The sequence below is a fragment of the Carassius gibelio genome, chromosome A9 (genome assembly GCF_023724105.1).
Source record: "Carassius gibelio isolate Cgi1373 ecotype wild population from Czech Republic chromosome A9, carGib1.2-hapl.c, whole genome shotgun sequence".
Classification (NCBI taxonomy): Eukaryota; Metazoa; Chordata; class Actinopteri; order Cypriniformes; family Cyprinidae; genus Carassius; species Carassius gibelio.
Window position 1 is genome coordinate 15363065 of NC_068379.1, and position 20780 is coordinate 15383844.

General features: G+C 44.1%; 3 protein-coding genes across 3 annotated transcripts; all 3 read right to left on the reverse strand.

Annotated features, from left to right (window-relative positions):
* Nucleotides 1-891: 891 nt before the first annotated feature.
* LOC128019764 (gamma-crystallin M2-like) lies at nucleotides 892-1842 on the reverse strand. Its single transcript, XM_052605964.1, has 3 exons — nucleotides 1780-1842; nucleotides 1442-1684; nucleotides 892-1209 (listed from the first exon to the last, which is right to left on the reverse strand). Exons 1-3 carry the CDS (start codon nucleotides 1783-1785, stop codon nucleotides 937-939), a joined length of 522 nt encoding a protein of 173 aa, XP_052461924.1. The 5' UTR covers nucleotides 1786-1842; the 3' UTR covers nucleotides 892-936.
* A 5964-nt stretch (nucleotides 1843-7806) lies between these two features.
* LOC128019757 (gamma-crystallin M2-like) lies at nucleotides 7807-8683 on the reverse strand. Its single transcript, XM_052605957.1, has 3 exons — nucleotides 8613-8683; nucleotides 8277-8519; nucleotides 7807-8131 (listed from the first exon to the last, which is right to left on the reverse strand). The coding sequence occupies exons 1-3, from the start codon at nucleotides 8622-8624 to the stop codon at nucleotides 7859-7861; spliced, it is 528 nt and encodes a 175-aa protein (XP_052461917.1). The 5' UTR covers nucleotides 8625-8683; the 3' UTR covers nucleotides 7807-7858.
* Nucleotides 8684-17212: 8529 nt separating this feature from the next.
* On the reverse strand, nucleotides 17213-18075 carry LOC128019759 (gamma-crystallin M2-like). The gene is made up of 3 exons (XM_052605958.1): nucleotides 18007-18075; nucleotides 17670-17912; nucleotides 17213-17485 (listed from the first exon to the last, which is right to left on the reverse strand). The coding sequence occupies exons 1-3, from the start codon at nucleotides 18016-18018 to the stop codon at nucleotides 17213-17215; spliced, it is 528 nt and encodes a 175-aa protein (XP_052461918.1). The 5' UTR covers nucleotides 18019-18075.
* Nucleotides 18076-20780: the final 2705 nt, after the last annotated feature.

Sequence of the window (20780 nt, forward strand, 5' to 3'; positions counted from 1 at the left end):
ATCTTGCACACATGTTAAACTGTTTTGCTTAAATATGCATAAGCAAGTAAGAAACCTGGGAGTGGTCTATGATTATGAGTTTAAACTGGATAGCAGGTAAACTCGATGGTGAAGGCTGGATACTTTCATTTAAGAAATATTGCAAAAATAAAACAATTTCTATTGTTTGCTGATTTGAAGCAGGTTATGAAGGCTTTTATTATATCAAGACTGGATTACTGTAATTCTTTGTACCTGGAGATGCCTGCTGTTTTGTTGAATCATCTGCAACCTTTATAAAATCCAGCAACTGCTGACTGAGACTGAGAAGCATGTCAGTGTTTTCCATAAGTTAGCCTCATTGCAGTGGTTACTATATACACTATATATGTGACTATATACATACATATATATATATATATATATATATATATATATATATATATATATATAGTCTTACATAGCACTTTGGTCAACCTAAGTTGTTTTTAAATGTGCTATACAATTAAACAAAACAAACAAACAAACAAGGACGACAGTTTGTTGAAACTGCTGAATGAAATATCAATCTATACCTGGAACAGTTACAGTTTTATTTGCATTCATTTGTAATTTTTAAATTGTTTTCCTGTATATGTACATTTATGTACATTTAAAAAGAGCATTTTCATGATTCTGCCTTGGGTTTTACCAATCCAACAGCTGGTCCTGCTCTCTGGACATTGTACTTGCTCTATGAGGATTAAAGGTTTCTAATAGCATGTTTCATTAAATGACTATTAATTCAAAATATTTGAACCTGCTTCATTTAAACCTGGTTGTAAATGAGAAAAATATGTTTCATTTGTGAGTCTGTTTAATTCATTCGTTTTTGTTTAGACATGCAAATTATTAGCGGCAGTAAGGATTTTGAAGGCACAAGGTTTAGTGTTGTAGAGAAATTATTTTATTGAAACACTAGTACCAGGAGTCCATGATACGCCTCATGCTCATGAATTTCATGCCACCCATATTGCTGAAGTTCCTGTACTCTCCAGGGCCAAAGTACCACATCTTGCCTCTGTAGTGGGGCTGCTCATACATGAGCCAGTGGCCGTCCATCACATGGCAGGACTGGCAGTGAGACATGTGGTAGCGATCCATTACACTTTCACAGTCGTCCATCATCTCGTACATCTGACCCATGAAGTTCTCCCTCTCGTAGATCCTCATTCTGTAGGATCCTCTGTGCTGTAGTGGAAGAAAATGCTGCAGTTATGTATAAATTAATCATGAAGAATCGTTATCATATGTAAACATATATCTTTAGCATCCATTTAGGTCTGTCTCTCACAGATCATCATTCTGAAAGAATCTATGTTGCTTTTTAAGCTGAAGGATTTCAAAATAAATTGTTGAAATAAATGTAAGACTGTTGTCTATCATCACTTAATAAATTCATCAACAGGTTCATGGAGCTCACCATAGGGATCATACGGCAGGACCTGATGCAGTTGCTCATTCCAAACATAGACATGTAATCAGCATAGTCTCCCCTCCTAAAGAAATACTGATTTCCCATGTAGTTGGGTTGATCGTACATCATCCAGCATCCACTGTGCACTCTGCAAGAGTGACAGCGGCTCATGTAGGAGGAGAAATCGGCACAATCTCCGGTACAGTCATAAGAACGACCCTGGAAATTTCTTTCCTCATAGAAGGTGACCTGAAAATTCAAAGTCAATCTCTTAGTTGTAGTAAATACCACATTATGGTAAGTTAAGAAAAACTGTATAGAATAGGATGTGGAAAATATTTTACCCTCATGGTTGTACTGGTTGATTCTCAGTAGTTCCACAAATGAGAAGCTGAAGCTGATTCTGCTTGCTGGCTGACTGCTGTCACCCCTACCTTTATACTAGACCAAGACTAAAGACTACATAGCCTCTATTGTTAGTCAGTTCCTGACTGTGCAGGTTAGAATGGAGGCCATTATAGCTATTGCATAGTGTGTAAATTTTTGTTCTCACATTTTTGGGAATCTAGATTTTTTTTGAGTTTGTATTTGCTAAATTAAAGAACTTGAACATGGAACACTAAAAAAAGACTTAAACAAAGAGTGTCCATTCATTGTCTTCAGATTTTTTTTGTCATTCTTTTTTTTTCTTTTCTTTGGTACTCTTTTTAAAATGATGCTCATAGGCATCTATCTTTTGATGGCCCACCTTCAGTTGAAGTACTACACAATAATTGGACCATGATTGATCCAGTTTTAGTCCAACTTTAATTTCATCAGAGACCCATTTTATTGTCACTTTTGGTTTTGTACTTAAACTACCTTTATTTTGTACATTTTAAGGTTTTTGTTTTTTTTGTTTTTTTTTTTGAAAAAAAAATTAACTCTATTGTGTAACCCACATTTCCATTATTTGTGTGTAGCATTGTTGGGTGTACTGGCATAATTTTGCTAATGGTTTGACTAGGCCTTCACAATGACTCGTATGTTAATTGTGATCACAATTTCTGTATCTCTTGATTCATCAAGTATAAGTTTCTGTGATATTTGCCCTTGGGTTAATTAACCTGAAACAAGCTTTTCTCATAAAATGTGTTTTGCCCAGTGTATTACTTAATATTCCCAACCTGGAAGCCACGTGAACACACTCTCTTTACATTATGGAACAAGATTTGCGTGCACTGAAAATACTGGAAAACATGCAACTTGGAGTCACACTATAGCAGTCTACATACAGATGAATTCTTCTCGAATGAAAGTGTAATACAGTTTATCTGTTTTCTTTCACACGTTTGGTCTGTTTGTGGTGACTAAATCTGCAAGCAAATCTTGACATTCTCTTGATTTGTGCTTATGTGAAAATGAAATAATTCTGATAAAAAAAATCATATATATATATAATAAAATGACAGTAATCATGATTATAGCAGCCTTATGTTTGATTTAGTTTATTGGCTTTCCAGTCCTGGATTATTAATTCAAAGCACATTTTATCCAGCACTTGGACTCATTCTACTTATTACTAATGTGACGAGTCAGCTGCCTCCTCCCTGATTGTCACCGGCACCCCGTCCTAAATCGCCGCCCTTCACCAGGCTCCCGACTGGAGTGGGTGTGTGAGAGGAGGGGCGCTGGACGAGTCAGGGCTGGCGGCGTGTGATGGGGCACACCTGAAGGAAGTGGAGCCTCATTACCGCCGCTGTTTAAAAGCCCAACGCGCCTCTCCTAAGGAGACCGGTCTCTTCCCCGTGCATGCACACTGGTGTCCTCGTGGGTCCAGGAAGGGTGCGTTGAGGGACTCCCGCGCCACCAAGACGTGAGCTGCCGGACCCGCGATCCGGATGGGAACCGCACCCGTATACACGGCCGACGGGCCAGGATGCCGGGCCGTCCATCCCCTACCAGCGCCGCGGCCAACGAGAGAGACGCGGCCGCTAGGAGAAGCCGCCGCCCCTCGCGCCCCGGACCAAGGAGGGGAGCGCGTGCGGCCGCCGGACTCCGCCCCTTGCCTGGACCCTTCCTTGATGAACACTGCCCGACCTACACAAATCCCGCAGCACAACGAGGACACCAGATTCCCTGTTATTTTGGACACTTTCCCCCTTTTGGCCACTTTTATTCCCTTTGTTTTATGATTTCTGTTAATAAAAGCCTCTCCGAGGCCTGACGCCACGCCCACTGTGTCTGTCTTGTGCTCCTCCCGTGACACTGGTGGAGAATGCAGGCAAGGCGGAGCCTAGACAGCGCAGTTGGGAAACATCTGGTGACGTCACTCCCTCCCGCTTGCAAACGTTCGTGAGAACCCAGACTGGGACGGAGGAAAACTGGGGACAGCCTCCCAGCCACACAAGGGGTAAGTGACTTTTCCATTGTCATTTTACCCTGTGGTTGGTTGAGGCTGTCACTAAAACCCGGTTTCTCTGTCCCTGTTCTGGTGCGCTGCGAGAGGGAGGACCGCCCGGAGAGGAAGCCCCGCCCACTCCGACCGTTTGGAGCCTGGTTGAGGATGGTAGCACTCCCGTGTGGGCGGCGCCCTGATGACGGGGATGTCGCTTGGGAGGGGGAATGTGACGAGTCAGCTGCCTCCTCCCTGATTATCACCGGCACCCCGTCCTAAATCGCCGCCCTTCACCAGGCTCCCGACTGGAGTGGGTGTGTGAGAGGAGGGGCGCTGGACGAGTCAGGGCTGGCGGCGTGTGATGGGGCACACCTGAAGGAAGTGGAGCCTCATTACCGCCGCTGTTTAAAAGCCCAACGCGCCTCTCCTCAGGGGACCGGTCTCTTCCCCGTGCATGCACACTGGTGTCCTCGTGGGTCCAGGAAGGGTGCGTTGAGGGACTCCCGCGCCACCAAGACGTGAGCTGCCGGACCCGCGATCCGGATGGGAACCGCACCCGTATACACGGCCGACGGGCCAGGATGCCGGGCCGTCCATCCCCTACCAGCGCCGCGGCCAACGAGAGAGACGCGGCCGCTAGGAGAAGCCGCCGCCCCTCGCGCCCCGGACCAAGGAGGGGAGCGCGTGCGGCCGCCGGACTCCGCCCCTTGCCTGGACCCTTCCTTGATGAACACTGCCCGACCTACACAAATCCCGCAGCACGACGAGGACACCAGATTCCCTGTTATTTTGGACACTCCCCCCCTTTGGCCACTTTTATTCCCTTTGTTTTATGATTTCTGTTAATAAAAGCCTCTCCGAGGCCTGACGCCACGCCCACTGTGTCTGTCTTGTGCTCCTCCCGTGACACTGGTGGAGAATGCGGGCAAGGCGGAGCCTAGACAGCGCAGTTGGGAAACATCTGGTGACGTCACTCCCTCCCGCTTGCAAACGTTCGTGAGAACCCAGACTGGGACGGAGGAAAACTGGGGACAGCCTCCCAGCCACACAAGGGGTAAGTGACTTTTCCATTGTCATTTTACCCTGTGGTTGGTTGAGGCTGTCACTAAAACCCGGTTTCTCTGTCCCTGTTCTGGTGCGCTGCGAGAGGGAGGACCGCCCGGAGAGGAAGCCCCGCCCACTCCGACCGTTTGGAGCCTGGTTGAGGATGGTAGCACTCCCGTGTGGGCGGCGCCCTGATGACGGGGATGTCGCTTGGGAGGGGGAATGTGACGAGTCAGCTGCCTCCTCCCTGATTATCACCGGCACCCCCGTCCTAAATCGCCGCCCTTCACCAGGCATCCTGGCCCGTCGGCCGTGTATACGGGTGCGGTTCCCATCCGGATCGCGGGTCCGGCAGCTCACGTCTTGGTGGCGCGGGAGTCCCTCAACGCACCCTTCCTGGACCCACGAGGACACCAGTGTGCATGCACGGGGAAGAGACCGGTCCCCTGAGGAGAGGCGCGTTGGGCTTTTAAACAGCGGCGGTAATGAGGCTCCACTTCCTTCAGGTGTGCCCCATCACACGCCGCCAGCCCTGACTCGTCCAGCGCCCCTCCTCTCACACACCCACTCCAGTCGGGAGCCTGGTGAAGGGCGGCGATTTAGGACGGGGGTGCCGGTGATAATCAGGGAGGAGGCAGCTGACTCGTCACATTCCCCCTCCCAAGCGACATCCCCGTCATCAGGGCGCCGCCCACACGTGAGTGCTACCATCCTCAACCAGGCTCCAAACGGTCGGAGTGGGCGGGGCTTCCTCTCCGGGCGGTCCTCCCTCTCGCAGCGCACCAGAACAGGGACAGAGAAACCGGGTTTTAGTGACAGCCTCAACCAACCACAGGGTAAAATGACAATGGAAAAGTCACTTACCCCTTGTGTGGCTGGGAGGCTGTCCCCAGTTTTCCTCCGTCCCAGTCTGGGTTCTCACGAACGTTTGCAAGCGGGAGGGAGTGACGTCACCAGATGTTTCCCAACTGCGCTGTCTAGGCTCCGCCTTGCCCGCATTCTCCACCAGTGTCACGGGAGGAGCACAAGACAGACACAGTGGGCGTGGCGTCAGGCCTCGGAGAGGCTTTTATTCCCTTTGTTTTATGATTTCTGTGAATAAAAGCCTCTCCGAGGCCTGACGCCACGCCCACTGTGTCTGTCTTGTGCTCCTCCCGTGACACTTTGAACCTCACAATGCCTCTTTGGCATAATGAAAGCTTTTTGGGATTTACAACTAAAGAACAGTTCAATGTGAATAAATCTTAAAACCCTTAGGATCCTTACTGATACCAATGATATTTTAGTAGTTTTGAATGGTAGATATTCTATAATAATCTGTCTTTGCTATTTATTGTTATTAAATATAATGAAGCTTCCAATGAACTAACGCTCAGGACACTTGTGGATAGTTTGAGTGTTGAATTTAATTCACCATTTACTAAACAGTTGAATCATGGGAACGATAAGCATGGCAAAGGAACAAATATATAAATACTGGCATACATGATTACTAATATAAATGATGAATACATTTCTCTGATATATGTAAGAAATACACAGAGTTAATATTGAAATGCTGGTATTTGTCAGGTTACACAGCCTTTCTAACTTGCTGTATAGGCCGGTGCTGTACATACATTTTTATATAGAATGAATCACTAATCTTATGTGTGGTGTTTCTGTGAATGTGTTTTTTTTATATATATATAATGCCAATTCTAAACAGGTGAAGGTAGGATTGTGTGATATCACAATTTTTGATTGTGGACAATTCTCCAAAATCTGCTTTTGAAGACATATTGTAATATTGCACTAAAGCATCTTCTTATCAGTTGCAGTTTTGGCGACTCCATCTCATTGTGCTGTCCAACGGGACTTACATTTACATCAAATGTTTACTCAGTGGTAGAGTTACACTCACAGGACACTGCACTTTGCAATTACAAAAGTACACTATTTGCATGTGCTTTAAAGCCTTGCCTGTTCTGACATGCACTTTTTCTGAGCGTGCACAGACTAAAAAGCCTTTCGAACAGTGCCTGATTATTGGACTACATTATCTTTCGCATCTGATAGCACTAATACTGTCAAAAACACACAATGTTTACATATAAACACACTTGTTATGTCTAAAGTGAAAATTAAACAGTTGAAAGAAAAATGGATGCGTGCCTGTATATTAGATATGCAGGTCTTAAAATGACAGAATACTAATAGTACTAAACATGCTGCCGCTTCTTATTAAAGGTATAGTCTACCCAAAAATTTAAATTCTGTCATTTACTTACTCTCATATTGTCTCAAAACTGAATTATTATTATTTTTATTTTTTATTTTTTGTGCTGAATGCAGAAAAGGAAATTTTGAAGAGTGTGGTTAACCAATCAGTTTCTGGTCCCCATTGACTTTGATAATAGAAAAAAAAAATCTATAGAAGTCACCAGAGACCAGCAACTGTTTGGTTACCCACATCCTTCAAAATAACATTTACGTTCAACAGAAGAAACTCATTCAGGATTAAAACAACCTGAGAATGAGTAAATGATGACATAATTTAAATTTATGGGTGAACTATAACTTTAATGTCACTAAAACAACAAAACTTAGAAAAATCATTAGGGAAATTAGCTTGGCTGTACTGCTCAGACAACTTGTAAAATAGTAAAACCAACATGACAAAGAATAAAGGTAAAATCGTTGATCGTGATTTTCCTAATTTTCATTTTCATGATTCTACCTTGGGCCCTACAAATCCAACAGCTGGCCCTGTTCTTGACACATTGCACTTTTCAGGTTTCTAATAGCATGTTTCTTTAAGTAACTAATATATGTAAAATATTTTAGCCTTCTTCATTTAAACCTTAAATTTAAAATTTATTTATTTATTTATTATTTTTATTTTGTGATTGATAAGACATGAAAATATTAGTGGCATTAATGATTTGTCAGACACAATGTGTTGTAGAGTAATTATTTTATTGAGGAATTATTTTATTAAAAATTTAAGAAATACTAGAATTCTAGTACCAGGAGTCCATGATACGCCTCATGCTCATGAATCTCATGCCACCCATATTGCTGAAGCTCCTGTACTCTCCAGGCCTGAAGTACCACTGCCTGCCTCTGTAGTGGGGCTGCTCATACATGAGCCAGTGGCCGTCCATCACATGGCAGGACTGGCAGTGAGGCATGCGGTAACGGTCCATGCAGTTGTCACAGTCATCCATCATTTCATACATCTGCCCCATGAAGTTCTCCCTCTCGTAGATCCTCATTCTGTAGGATCCCCTGTACTGTAGTGGAAGAAAAGGGCATTATTTTCTAATTTATCAAGCAGAAGCAACAGAAACTGTAAAAATGAATACAGGACAATGAAATACATTTTACTTTTGTAAGTTGTATTGCAAACTAAGAAATACATTTTTTAACTGGGCTCACCATAGGGATCATACGGCAGGACCTGATGCAGTTGCTCATTCCAAACATAGACATGTAATCAGCATATTCTCCCCTCCTAAAGAAATACTGATTTCCCATGTAGTTGGGATGATCGTACATCATCCAGCATCCACTCTCAACTCTGCATGAGTGACAGCGGCTCATGTAGGAGGAAAAGTCACCACAGTCACCCATACACTCATAAGAGCGACCCTGGAAGTTCCTTTCCTCGTAGAAGGTGACCTTAAAGATAAGTTAATATTTTAGTGATATAAAGTGAATTATATCAAATCAAATAATTTGTACTCTGTTTTGAAACTCTGGAATGTAGTTTACCTTGCTCATCATGGTTGCGCTGGCTGATTCTCAGTAGTTCCACAAAGGAGAAGTTGAAGCTGATTCTGCTTGTTGGCTGACTGTGGTCACCTGTGCTTTTATACTAGACTAAGACCAAAGACTACAGGGCTTCTATTGTTAGTCAATTCCTGACTGTGCAAAATGGAAAATAACTTATTCTAGCTAAAGGCTAGCATCTAGATGTTCAAAATCACTTTTGTCATGAGTCTTAAATTTTTAAAGAATCTGGAATACTATAGTGTTTAGAGTTTACTTTCTTATCAGGTTAGTTTCAGATTACCTCCTGGTCATGTAAATTGTGTCTTTTTTGTTCATTGATTGGTTTCTAGAATGTTTATCCTTTGAAGTCTTACTATGATATTGGAAATTGATGTAAATAACAGTAGTAAGCAACTCAGCATTCCTTCGCTGGTAATTTATTTCAAAATTAGTAACTGAGGTTTAGGTTCATCTGTTAAACTCTGAAATTTAGATTTGATTCTGTGGTAGAAGGAAGTAGTTCCCCACACCAGAGCAGTTTTTAAGGTTTTACACCCTTGTCCTGTTGAACTGTTGTATAAACACAATATCACACTTATAGTGCTAATATAGAGCCATATCATACTCCTTATAATGTGATATTGCTATAACTATTAAATCAACTATTATTAATTTAGTTGAATCAAATGCTTAATATAATTGTCAATTTAATTGCTGACATAACATTTGTAGACTAAGCACTCTCTCTCCCCCTGTGTATATATTTATATAGTGCAGGTGCAGCTTTTGTAGTCTTCGTCTGAGGGTCTTCTGCTGGGACCGATCAGCCCGCGGTGATTGTGTGCAGGTGGGATCACACCTGACAGACTTGCGAAAGCTGTCCACAGGCGGGAGAGTCCATCCGCATTAGCGTTGGCGGTTCCAGCTCGATGTCGCACGTCGAAGTGGAAGTCCTGGAGCGCCAGGAACCACAGTGTCACCCGGGCATTGGTATCTTTAGCCCGGGCCATCCATTACAAAGGGGCGTGATCGGTGATGAGGGTGAATTTCCGTCCCAGGAGATAATACTTCAGCTCCAGGACTGCCCACTTGACGGCCAGCGCCTCTTTTTCCACCGCCACGTACCGTTGTTCCGTTGTGGACAGCTTTCGGCTGATGTAGACCACCGGGTGTTCCTCACCATCTTGTATTTGGGATTGCACAGCTCCCAACCCAGTGTCGGATGCGTCCGTCTGCAACAAGAAGGGACAGTTAAAGTTAGGGGTGCGCAATACCGGTTCAGACGTGAGCGGTGCTTTTATCCTCTTGAACGCCTCTTCTTCCGGGGTTCCCTATCTCACTCTTTCCGGCTGTCCCTTCTTGGTTAGGTCTGTCGGGGCTGTCGCTAGGGAGGAGAAGTTAGGTATGAAGCACCTATAGTACCCCGCCAATCCCAAAAAGGCCTGTACCTGCTTCTTGGAGGTGGGCCTCGGGGCCAAGAGGATGGCTGCCACTTTTCCCTCCTGCGAACGGATCAGAACCCTGTCCCACCCGGAAACCGAGGTATTTTGCTTCAGGTAGGGCAAGGTGGCATTTCTTGGGATTGGTGGTGAGCCCAGCCCACCGCAGTTCGAGACCACCCTCCAGAGCCGCTCCAGGTGGTCCTCCCAGGTCTCCGAGTGGATGACGACATAATCGATGTAGGCCGCTGCATAAGCCTGATGGGGTCTCCGCACGATGTCCATCAACCGTTGGAAGGTGGCTGGAGCCCCGTGCAGCCCGAAGGGGAGAACCTGGTACTGCCAGTGGCCACTGGGGGTGGAGAAGGCGGTCTTGGCTTTGGTGGGCTCTGTTAACGGTACCTGCCAGTAGCCTTTGGTGAAGTCGAGCGTGGAAATGAACCGGGCTCTCCCCAGCCGCTCCAGCAGCTCGTCGACACGGGGCATCGGGTATCCATCAAACTGGGAGACCTCATTAAGGCGGCGGAAGTCGTTATCCGGCTTTGGGACCATGACTATGAGACTGGACCAGGGACTGCGGGAGGGCTCGATGATCCCTAACTTCAGCATCTCCTGAACCTCCCTTTCGACTGCGTGTCGCCGGGCCTCCGGGATTCGGTAGGGCAGCTGTCGCTCGATGGTCCCTGGAGGTGCAAGCACGTCATGCTGAAGTATGTGGGTCCGCCCGGGACGTGGGGAGAACACAGAGAGTTGACCGACCAGATGTTGGAGCTCCGTCCTCTGGGCAGCCGACAGTTGGGGGCTGATGAAAAACGACGGGAGAGATGGCGGCGAGTGCGGCGGCCTGAGTCCTCGTTCCCTCCCAGCGCTTCAGGAGATTAATGTGGTATTGTTGACTTTCCTTCCATCGTCCAGGCTGGCGTACTCTGTAAGTCACGGGCCCCACTTTCTCCATGACGATATATGGGCCTTGCCATTTAGCGAGGAATTTACATGCTGCCGTGGGGACGAGGACCAACACGTAATCATCTGGCTGGAACTCCCGTGGTTGGGCCGCACCGTCGTATCGTCGACGTTGTGTTTCCTGGGCTGCTGTCAGGTGTTCCCGGATGAGGGGCATTACGCAGTCGATCCTTTCCATCATCTCCCTCACGTGCTCGATCGTGGTCCGATGGGTGGTCGGCTGCTGCTCCCAGGCCTCTTTGGCGACATAAAGCAGGCCACGGGGCTACCGTCCAAACAGCAGTTCGAATGGTGTGAATCTTGTGGAGGCCTGGGGGACTTCCCGGATGCCGGAGAAGACGTACGGCAGCATTTGGTCCCAATCCTGTCGGTCGTCCGCATCCACGCGACGGAGCATCCGCTTCAACGTCTGGTTGAATCTTTCGACCAGCCCAACGGTCTGAGGGTGGTAGACAGTGGTCCGAAGCTGCTTTACCTTAAGGAGGCTGCAGAGGTCAGCCATCGTCCGGGACATGAAGGGGGTGCCCTGGTCGGTCAATATCTCTCGGGGGATGCCGACCCAGCTACACAGCAGGAAGAGCTCCTGGGTGATGGCCTTGGAGGTAGCCTTGAGCAATGGAATGGCTTCGGGGTACCGGGTCGCATAGTCCATGATGACCAATATATGTTCGTGCCCCCGGGCGGACTTTGGCAGCAGCCCTACTAAATCCATTCCTATTCGCTCAAATTGCACCTCGATGATAGGGAGCGGAATTAAGCTGGGGGAGGAGTATGTGGCGATGTCCGTTGGCAGTCCGGACAAGCTTGACAGGATCCTTTGATATCCGCATCCATACTAGGCCAGTGAAATTTGTCTCGAATCCGTTGGGTAGTATTCTGCGCCCCCAGGTGGCCAGCCATCGGATGGGAATGGGCGAGCTCAATGACCATCTGTGTCCTCGTGTGTGGGACCACCAGCAGTTTCACCTCCTCCCCTCTCCGCTGCGCGACACAGTACAGCAGGCCATTCTGGACCACAAAGTGTGGGGTCGGGTGCGGTGGTGGATGGACCTCCTTTCCCTCAACCACCCTTATTTACTTCCAGCAGTATTTTAGCCGATCATCCCCGAGCTGCTCCTCCACAAATTTTCCCCCACCCCTAACCTGTTGGAAGACATCATAAAAAAGGTTAGAACTTTTGGGGGACTCACCATCTCGGGCGCTGTCCGAGGCTAGGAGGGCAGGGTTCCGTCGGGGAGCTCGGCGGAGGTCCTTTTTCTTCGGGAGGCTCCCGGCAGGGCTGGCAGGCTGGGTAACTCGGGTGAGTAGTTGATCAAAGCCTGGCCAGTCTCTCCCCAGCAGTACGGGTACCGGCAAGTCCTTGACCACGGTGCCGGTTTTCGTGGAGATAGTCACCACTCGGGTAGATACGCTCTGGGTGTCACCGTGGATGCATGTGATGGATATGCGGGCTTTGGTTCCCACCCCTGGGGAAAAATATGGAGGACTGGACCAGGCTTACTGCACTCCCGGAGTCCAACAGAGCTGTAAACGGATGGCCATTGATGAAAACCTCGGTCTGGGGTGCCCCTCACGGTGGTTCCAGATGAACTGCACAGCCTGCCAGCCAGGGGCGATTGGGTGAGGACGGTGGCTCAGTTGGCATTGGTTCATCTTGTCCACCAGGAACCGCCGACCTGCTGGCTGTGCGCTGGGTGCCCTCTGGCGTGCGTTGCTCCTGGTACACCCTCCGGGGAAACGGCGGTGCTTGCTCCCCAGCCTCTCGACGTAATGTCGCTTCCGCTAGCACAACTGCCTCGACGAGATCTCCTACGATCTGCGGATTCCTCATTCCGGCAGCCTGCCGAAGGGGCCGTGGCAGGGCATACAGATACCGGTCCAGGATTTCCTTCCGTAGTTCGTCGTATGATTCTCTTTGGCTCGCTGGCATGGAGAAATAGGCCTGCTGGGGTTCCCCTGTCAGCAACGGGCCCAGTATCCGTGCCCAACTTTAGCGGGGCCAGTCCTCTCGAGTGGCTACGGACTCGAACATGCCCAGATAATGTTCCACTTTGTCGTGGACAGTCATCTTCGGCAGGAGCTGGGTGGCTTGAGTGCGGGGATCCGGCAGCGGGACCCACTGGGTAGTCGCGAAGCGGAGATCTCCGTCAGGTGTTTGAGGAGTTCCTCCATGGCTGGGGGAGGAGTCACCGCCTGACGAAACACAGAGGAGGGGGAAAAAAACAAAAACAAACCGGTGAGTTAATGGAATCGTGGGGCCGGTGATTCTTCAGCAGTTTGCCCGCATTCTCCACCAGTGTCGAGGGCTGAAGAATCACAAAGCAGGCTGCAGTGAAAGTTTAAAGCCCTGGAGGTTGTATTTATTTGTGGTTGTGATTGTGAAGGTGCCAGAAGTGTCCGGTGCTCGTCCTCGGTGCCGCGTGATCCTGTTTGCCGGCCGATGTCCGGTGCTCAGGTGGCGGGCTGGTCGGTCACTCGCTTTCTGAAGAGATAAAAGATAACAACATTAGCTGGTTTTCTTCTGGAGAGCTTTCTCACCCGTGTCTTCTCAGGTGCAGCTTTTGAAGTCCTCGTCTGAGTGTCTTCAGCTGGGACCGATTAGCCCGCGGTGATTGTGTGCAGGTGAATCTCCTCTGTTGCCAGGGCGACGCTGATAGGTGCCCGGGACACGGCTCACAATATATATATATATATATATATATATATATATATATATATATATATATATATATATATATATATATATATATATACACATATATATTGCTGTTGGATTGGTAAAACCAAAGGCAGAATCATGAAAATGCTCTTATAAAGGAAAACAATTTAAAAATAACAAATGAATGCAAATAAAACTGTAACTGTTCCAGGTATAGATAGGTATTTCATTCAGCAGTTTCAACAAACTGTCCTTGTTTGTTTGTGTTACGGGGAAGGTGAGACAAGAGTCGTTTGGATCCATTTGGGGACTTTATTGATAACAAGGTCAAACACAGGCAGGGTCGAATCAATAGCAAACAGGTATGGCACGGGCAAAACAAGAATAGTCCTTGGGAGAACGTGGGTCAACAATCGGCGAACAGTGTCTGGAGGGAAAGACAAAAAGGTCAATCCAAAGTACACAAGCAAAAATCAAAACCATAGAAAGACAGGCAGGGAAAGAAACACTGATAATGTGTGGTAGAATAACAACACCAGGAGTGTGATGCATGCTATACGATACTCAGTCCTGAGTGGGTGAAAGTCCAAGGCTTAAGTAGGCTGAGTAAATTGAATGCAGCTGTGTTATCAGGTGAGAGTGCGATTAGGAAAGTGGCTGATGGGAAATGTAGTTTGAGGTGATGTATAATATAGTCTGTGTGTTATGAGAGTTCATAGTGGTTTAGTTTGATAATGTCCATGTGGTGGCTAGTGACATTTGTTGGTGCCTGGACAGAAGGGCAGGCACCGGATTCCTAACAGTTTGTTTGTTTTGTTTAATTGTATAGCACATTTTAAAACAACTTAGGTTTACCAAAGTGCTTTCCAATAAGACTAAGTTTGCTAACATTATGAATTTGTTTGTGTGACTGGTACAGTAGTCTCGTTCTCACAGCAGTAGATTAAATCAAGAAAATATTTGTTAATACTGGAGAGTGTTTTTTTATTTTTAAATAAAATTTAGGTCGGTGAGCATGCCGTTGCATTTAGTTGCCTTTTTCCTGATAAAGGCATAAGGAACACAAATCACTCACAAATCAGTAATACAAAACTCTAAAGAGTCAATTTTTATTTTGTGTTCACTCACAAAATGTTTATTGCAAAATAAAGCAAAAAATAAAAATAAATAAAAATATAAAAAGGTGTGCTTTCTGCCATATTGGTTTCTGTGAGCAAAGAAATTAACCAAAACTCAGCAGTAATTGACAAACAGATATAAGAAATATGTCTATAGAAAGCTTGAAGTGTGTACTTTTTAATGAACTAAGCTATATAGAAAAACAAATATTCTTTGATAAAGTAGTCAGTGTGAAACCAACACCAAGGTACAGACTTTCCAGTCTAAACTCATTATCTGTAATGTGGTCACACCCCATGCACAGCGCAAGCTATTCATACAATAATCATCCATGTGAGACATGTAAACCTTTTCCATCACCTGGTTAAACATCAAGTTCATCTAAGCTACTTTACAATTTTTAAAGAAGACGCACTGTGAGGATTAAACCTTGTATTTACATCAGAAGAAGAATATGATGCAATGCGTGGCTCGATCCAGCTGAGTATAAGTAACTTTTCTTATTTGAATTAGATAACATGTTATTCGTGATATAAACTTGAACACATTTACTAGGTGAGGATGTTTTTATGCTCTATGGAATATAAAACAATATGATATAAAAGTAATATGATTCTTTACACTGTAACATGATGATCTTTAGACCAATGTTTATGAATAATACTCTGTTCACAAATATATGCTCAAAAATAGATGCTCATGAATGCTGCGTGCGTACATTTTTGCCCGCAGTTTTCATCCCTCTTTTATTTTTATTTTTCTCTGCCGTAACTCCACAAGTTTTCCCTCCATCTCTTCAGTCCACACTACAACCTGTGTCACTATGGTTTCGTTTATGGTTTCGCGCATGCGCAAGTGAGGGAAACACAATAAAATGATTTGTAGCCCTGCTTCAATAGTGCGATACCTCACGAGGGGCGACCAAAATTTCTGACATGCCAGAAATCCATCCGACCAACCGATTGCTGGTCGGGAGAGGTTAATTGCCTCTCATTTCCCCTTGTACACTGCAAAAAACACTGCACAACAAACAATGCACGAAAATGCTGAAAATCGTCCCGACCTGAAAAAGAGTCGCAAGAATCAGATTTCGGCTAAAAATCAGATGAAAATCACCTTACAAGAACTTCCCGAGCTCCCGATCATTTTTGAACATGTCTAAAAATTTATAGGTATGAGCTATCAGTTTGAATTTGTGATGTGTGCGGTTTGGATTCTTAATCCAAAGGTTGCAAGTTCGAGTCTTGGCAGGCAGGAATTGTAGGTGTGTGTGGGGGGTCGGGGGGGGGGGGGGGGGGGGGGGTGAATGTACAGCACTCTCTCCCACCTTCAATACCATGACTGAGGTGCCTTTGAGCAAGGCACTGATACCCCAACTGATCCCTGGGTGCAACAGCATAAATGGCTACCCAATGCTCCGGGTGTGTGTGCACGTTATGTGTTTTCACTGCTGTGTTTGTGCACTTTGGATGGGTTAAATGCAGAGAACAAATTCTGAGTATCGGTCACCATACTTGGCTGTATGTCACTTCACACTTTTTTTTAAAATGCACCTGATATCAACATGCTCACAGGGGTTTTTTCTTTTGTGTGTGTGTGTGACCAGAGACCTGCAACCACAAATGAGTCATGCTGATTTTCACACGAGTCTTTTCAAACTCTTTCTGTCTGAGAGCGCTGTACCAACATCAGTTATTCAGCTACTGTACATTGGGCTGATATTCTACAACAGAGATGGGCAACTTCAATCCTGTAGAGTTTAGCTCCAACCTTAATGAGTTTTATTAGGGTTGGAGCTAAACTCTTAAGGACAGTGGCCCTCCAGGACCGAAGTTAACCATTCCTATTCTACATGAATATGATAAAATAAGCCCCATGACTACTGATGATGGGGAGATTCAAGATTCTTATTCAGCAGTGAAAAGAATGAAATAAAGTAAACAATAAATATATATAAGGATAAAATATATATAAAAAAGATAATAATGTGCATGAAGGTATACTTTAGACTTAAATATTAAGATACACAGGAATGTACAAGAGGCAAATGTGCATATGTGCATTATACTGTATAGTCTTAAATATTAAGATACACAGGAATGTACAAGAGGCGAATCGGCAAACATATATATATATATATAGCTTAGTATATTCTCTGCTGCAAATATTATTATCTTCTCACTTATCTCAAACCTCTGTATATTGATATAAATTGTATTGCCTCATTCCATATCATTTAAGTAAAATATATTAATATATCACACAAACTCAATATCGCCCAGCTCTAGTTTTGCTCATTATGTGTTTTGTGGACTATTTGTGGAAATGTCAGCGGTATTAATGATTTTTCAACGCACTGTGTTCTAGAGAAATTTAATTTATTAACAATTTAAGAAATACTAGAAGTAAATACTAGAAAACTAGTACCATGAGTCCATGATACGCCTCATGCTCATGAATCTCATGCCACCCATATTGCTGAAGCTCCTGTACTCTCCAGGCCTGAAGTACCACTGCCTGCCTCTGTAGTGGGGCTGCTCATACATGAGCCAGTGGCCGTCCATCACATGGCAGGACTGGCAGTGAGGCATACGGTAACGGTCCATGCAGTTGTCACAGTCATCCATAATTTCATACATCTGACCCATGAAGTTCTCCCTCTCATAGATCCTCATTCTGTAGGATCCCCTGTACTGTATTGGAAAATAAGTCAGTTTGTTTTATAGTCCTGCCTCATAAATAACCATTCTGAATGTAACCATTTTTATTTCATTAATTGTCCCAAAATTCAACTTAATGTTTCCAAATCAGTATAAATTGAATGTTTCATTAAGAAAATTTGAATTGATAACATATAAGAATATTTGTGGAGCTCACCATAGGGATCATGCGGCAGGACCTGATGCAGTTGTTCATTCCAAACATAGACATGTAATCAGCATATTCTCCCCTCCTAAAGAAATAGTTATTTCCCATGTAGTTGGGATTATCGTACATCATCCAGCATCCACTCTCCACTCTGCAAGAGTGACAGCGGCTCATGTAGGAGGAGAAGTCACCACAGTCACCCATACACTCATAAGAGCGACCCTGGAAGTTCCTGTCCTCATAGAAGATGACCTAAACATTAATTTTAGCAAGTTAAAGTTAACAAATTAGATTATTTTATTTTGGAGTTAAAATATGTAGACATTTTTGCTGGAATTAAGTTTACCTTGCCCATCATGTTTGCGCTGGCTGATTTTTAGTAGTTCCACAAGGGAAAGCTAAGGTTGATTCTGCTTGTTGGCTGACTGCTGTCACCTGTGCTTTTATACTAGACTAAGACTAAAGACTATAGGGCCTCTATTATTAGTCAGTTCCTGACTGTGCAAGTTAGAAAATAGGCCACTTTAGCTGGTATCTAGATCTTACTACTCATAATTGTCATGACTCTAGAATTTAGAAGCACTGATTATGAAACACTAAACTCACTAAACACATGGAAGAAGGTTAAAATAATTTATTAATTGTGATTCTTTGATCAGCAGAGAATGAAATGTTGATTTTTAATTTTTTTTGGTCAGATAGATATTGTGTTTACAGTAATATATGTAACAGACAAGCAGTGAATCTAAGTTTTATATTGTTTCTAAAACATCTTTGAAGCGGAGGGTTATTTTCTAGGTTATAGAAATTATATTTATTTAATCAGCGTAGCTGAAGGTTTTTTTTTTCTAAACAAATGTTTTAGTGACTGCTTATTTCCTTCTTATTTTTTTGCATGTCTGTGGAGTGAAGTAGAATTTACTTTTTGTGTGTGTGTGTGTGTGTAAGTTCCAGGCATGCTAAATTTGATGGGTTCCTATTTAATGTTTTAATGTTGTTCACCGCTTACGATAAAAGCAGCTAATTTTTTTATACCAACAATATACTACTACTTACAGAACTGAGGTGATTTTTCAAACTTGATGTGCTGTTTTCCAGTTTCAATTCACATATTTGGCACACTGCCTTTATCTTGTCCTCACTCAATTTAAAGTACTCCCACACACCTGAGGTCTTCAGCATTTTTGTCTCTTCCAGATGAACTGAATCATGAAGTTCACTCATGGGTGATTCATAAGCCACTTTTCCACTATCAAGCCGAAAGGTTCTCTTCTCTTAACCTTTCTATATCATTCCGATCCAGGTCGGTCAGCACGGATTCTGTTTCACTTTCCATTGTGGCGCTTATAACAACACAGTCTCACTCCCAACTCGTCACATATTGATGCTTGGTCAGGACACTTTGGTGTCGCTTTTTAACTCACAGGGTATCCCATTTTGTGTAATTTTTCAACTTGCAGGGTCCTTCATTGCTTTAAATAAAAAACCCTTAGAGTCAATATGTTGACGCAAAAGGCTTATCGTCATGATTAAATTATATATTGGGCAATAATTGAGCGTTAAAAAACTACACCAAAGGGTCTTGACCACTGATCTATAATATAGAAATGGAAGCTTTAGCCTAAGTTCTGCCAGGAAGACTCAATCACTTTGTCACTAATTACCTTCATCATTATCCAATCACGTCTTTATACTCCTGTATAAAAGATCGTACTTACACATCTTTGAGTTCGCAGATGCCAACGCGACAACAACCTCCACCCTCCCCACCACCAGGATGGTCCTGTCCTTACCTTCCAGGGAGGTCGGCTGCGCCCCTGCCTTCGTCTTCAGGCAGGAAATGCAGATTCGCTACCCTCAGATTAGAACCATGGACGGGGCCTTCCGCCAAAGAAATTTATAATTGTGCTCGCTGAGCTGTCAATAAATGTATGCTTCGTACATCCTTCTATCTCCCGAGTCTTTCTGGTAGAACTGGATTGCTCATGCCCTCATGAAAGTGAAGCCACCGTGACACCATATTGATAATCCCTAGTGTGCGTAAATGTTCAATTGAATTAATAGGAAATTGTATGATTTTAGTGAGAAAACATCACCTAACAAGTCAGCGTTTATAAATCTGAAGTATCCTTGTACATTATTACAATGCAAACACCCTATGTAAATAGTTTTTTTTTTTTTAATGTTGGGAATTTCCCCTACTTATTGAAAAGCTACATTCATTACAGTAGTGAACATCATGAACATGATAAACACCAGATGGACACAACCTCAACATATAAAACAAACGACAAAGTGTTCGTTCTGAAATCTGAATTTATTCAAATAAATGACTATATACAGTACGGATTTAAAGACATAAAGCTTTATTTTCATTTCATTATAGAGCAAAATTAACAACATAATTGTATTATTCATTGTAATATATTTTGTAATATAAATCTGATACTAAATGTACTAAATTTCTGATACTAATACGTTCATGTATAATAATTCTTGTATAATTCCATTCATAAAGAAATAGGCTATATTTTGTGTTGGACTGTTACCTGTGTCGTCAGTGTGCAGCAGACACACCCACCTAAACGGTTTAAATATATTGCTTATCCTGCCCCAAAAGACCTGAAGTAAACAGTAACTTACATACACACAGCATAAAAACTTATCCCGTTTGACTAATTTGCTTCAAATAGGGTTATTTTAGGTCAGCGGATTGACTGTGACTCAAATGGCGTAAAATGGTGGATCGAACACTTCTGGTGGCTTCACTGTCTGTTGGCAGTTTAGAACGTGATGAGTGATCTTTTTATATATAGATCAGTGGTCCTGACCAAGTGTCAATATATGACGAGTTGGGAGTGAGACTGTGTTGGTTATAACAGTGCTCTTTGGATTGCAATACAAATGCGTCAGTCGTTGCCTTGGTAATGCAGGTGTAATATAAACAGCAATATGGACGATGATCAGATTTTTCTGTTTTTGGGACTCCTTTGTTATCTTATATTTACTTCATTCAAAAACAGAAAAAAAGACACAACTCTTGACATGAAATATAAAAAAATCAGAAGGCGACGACGGGTATAATATATAATCCATCCATCCATCCATCCATCCATCATC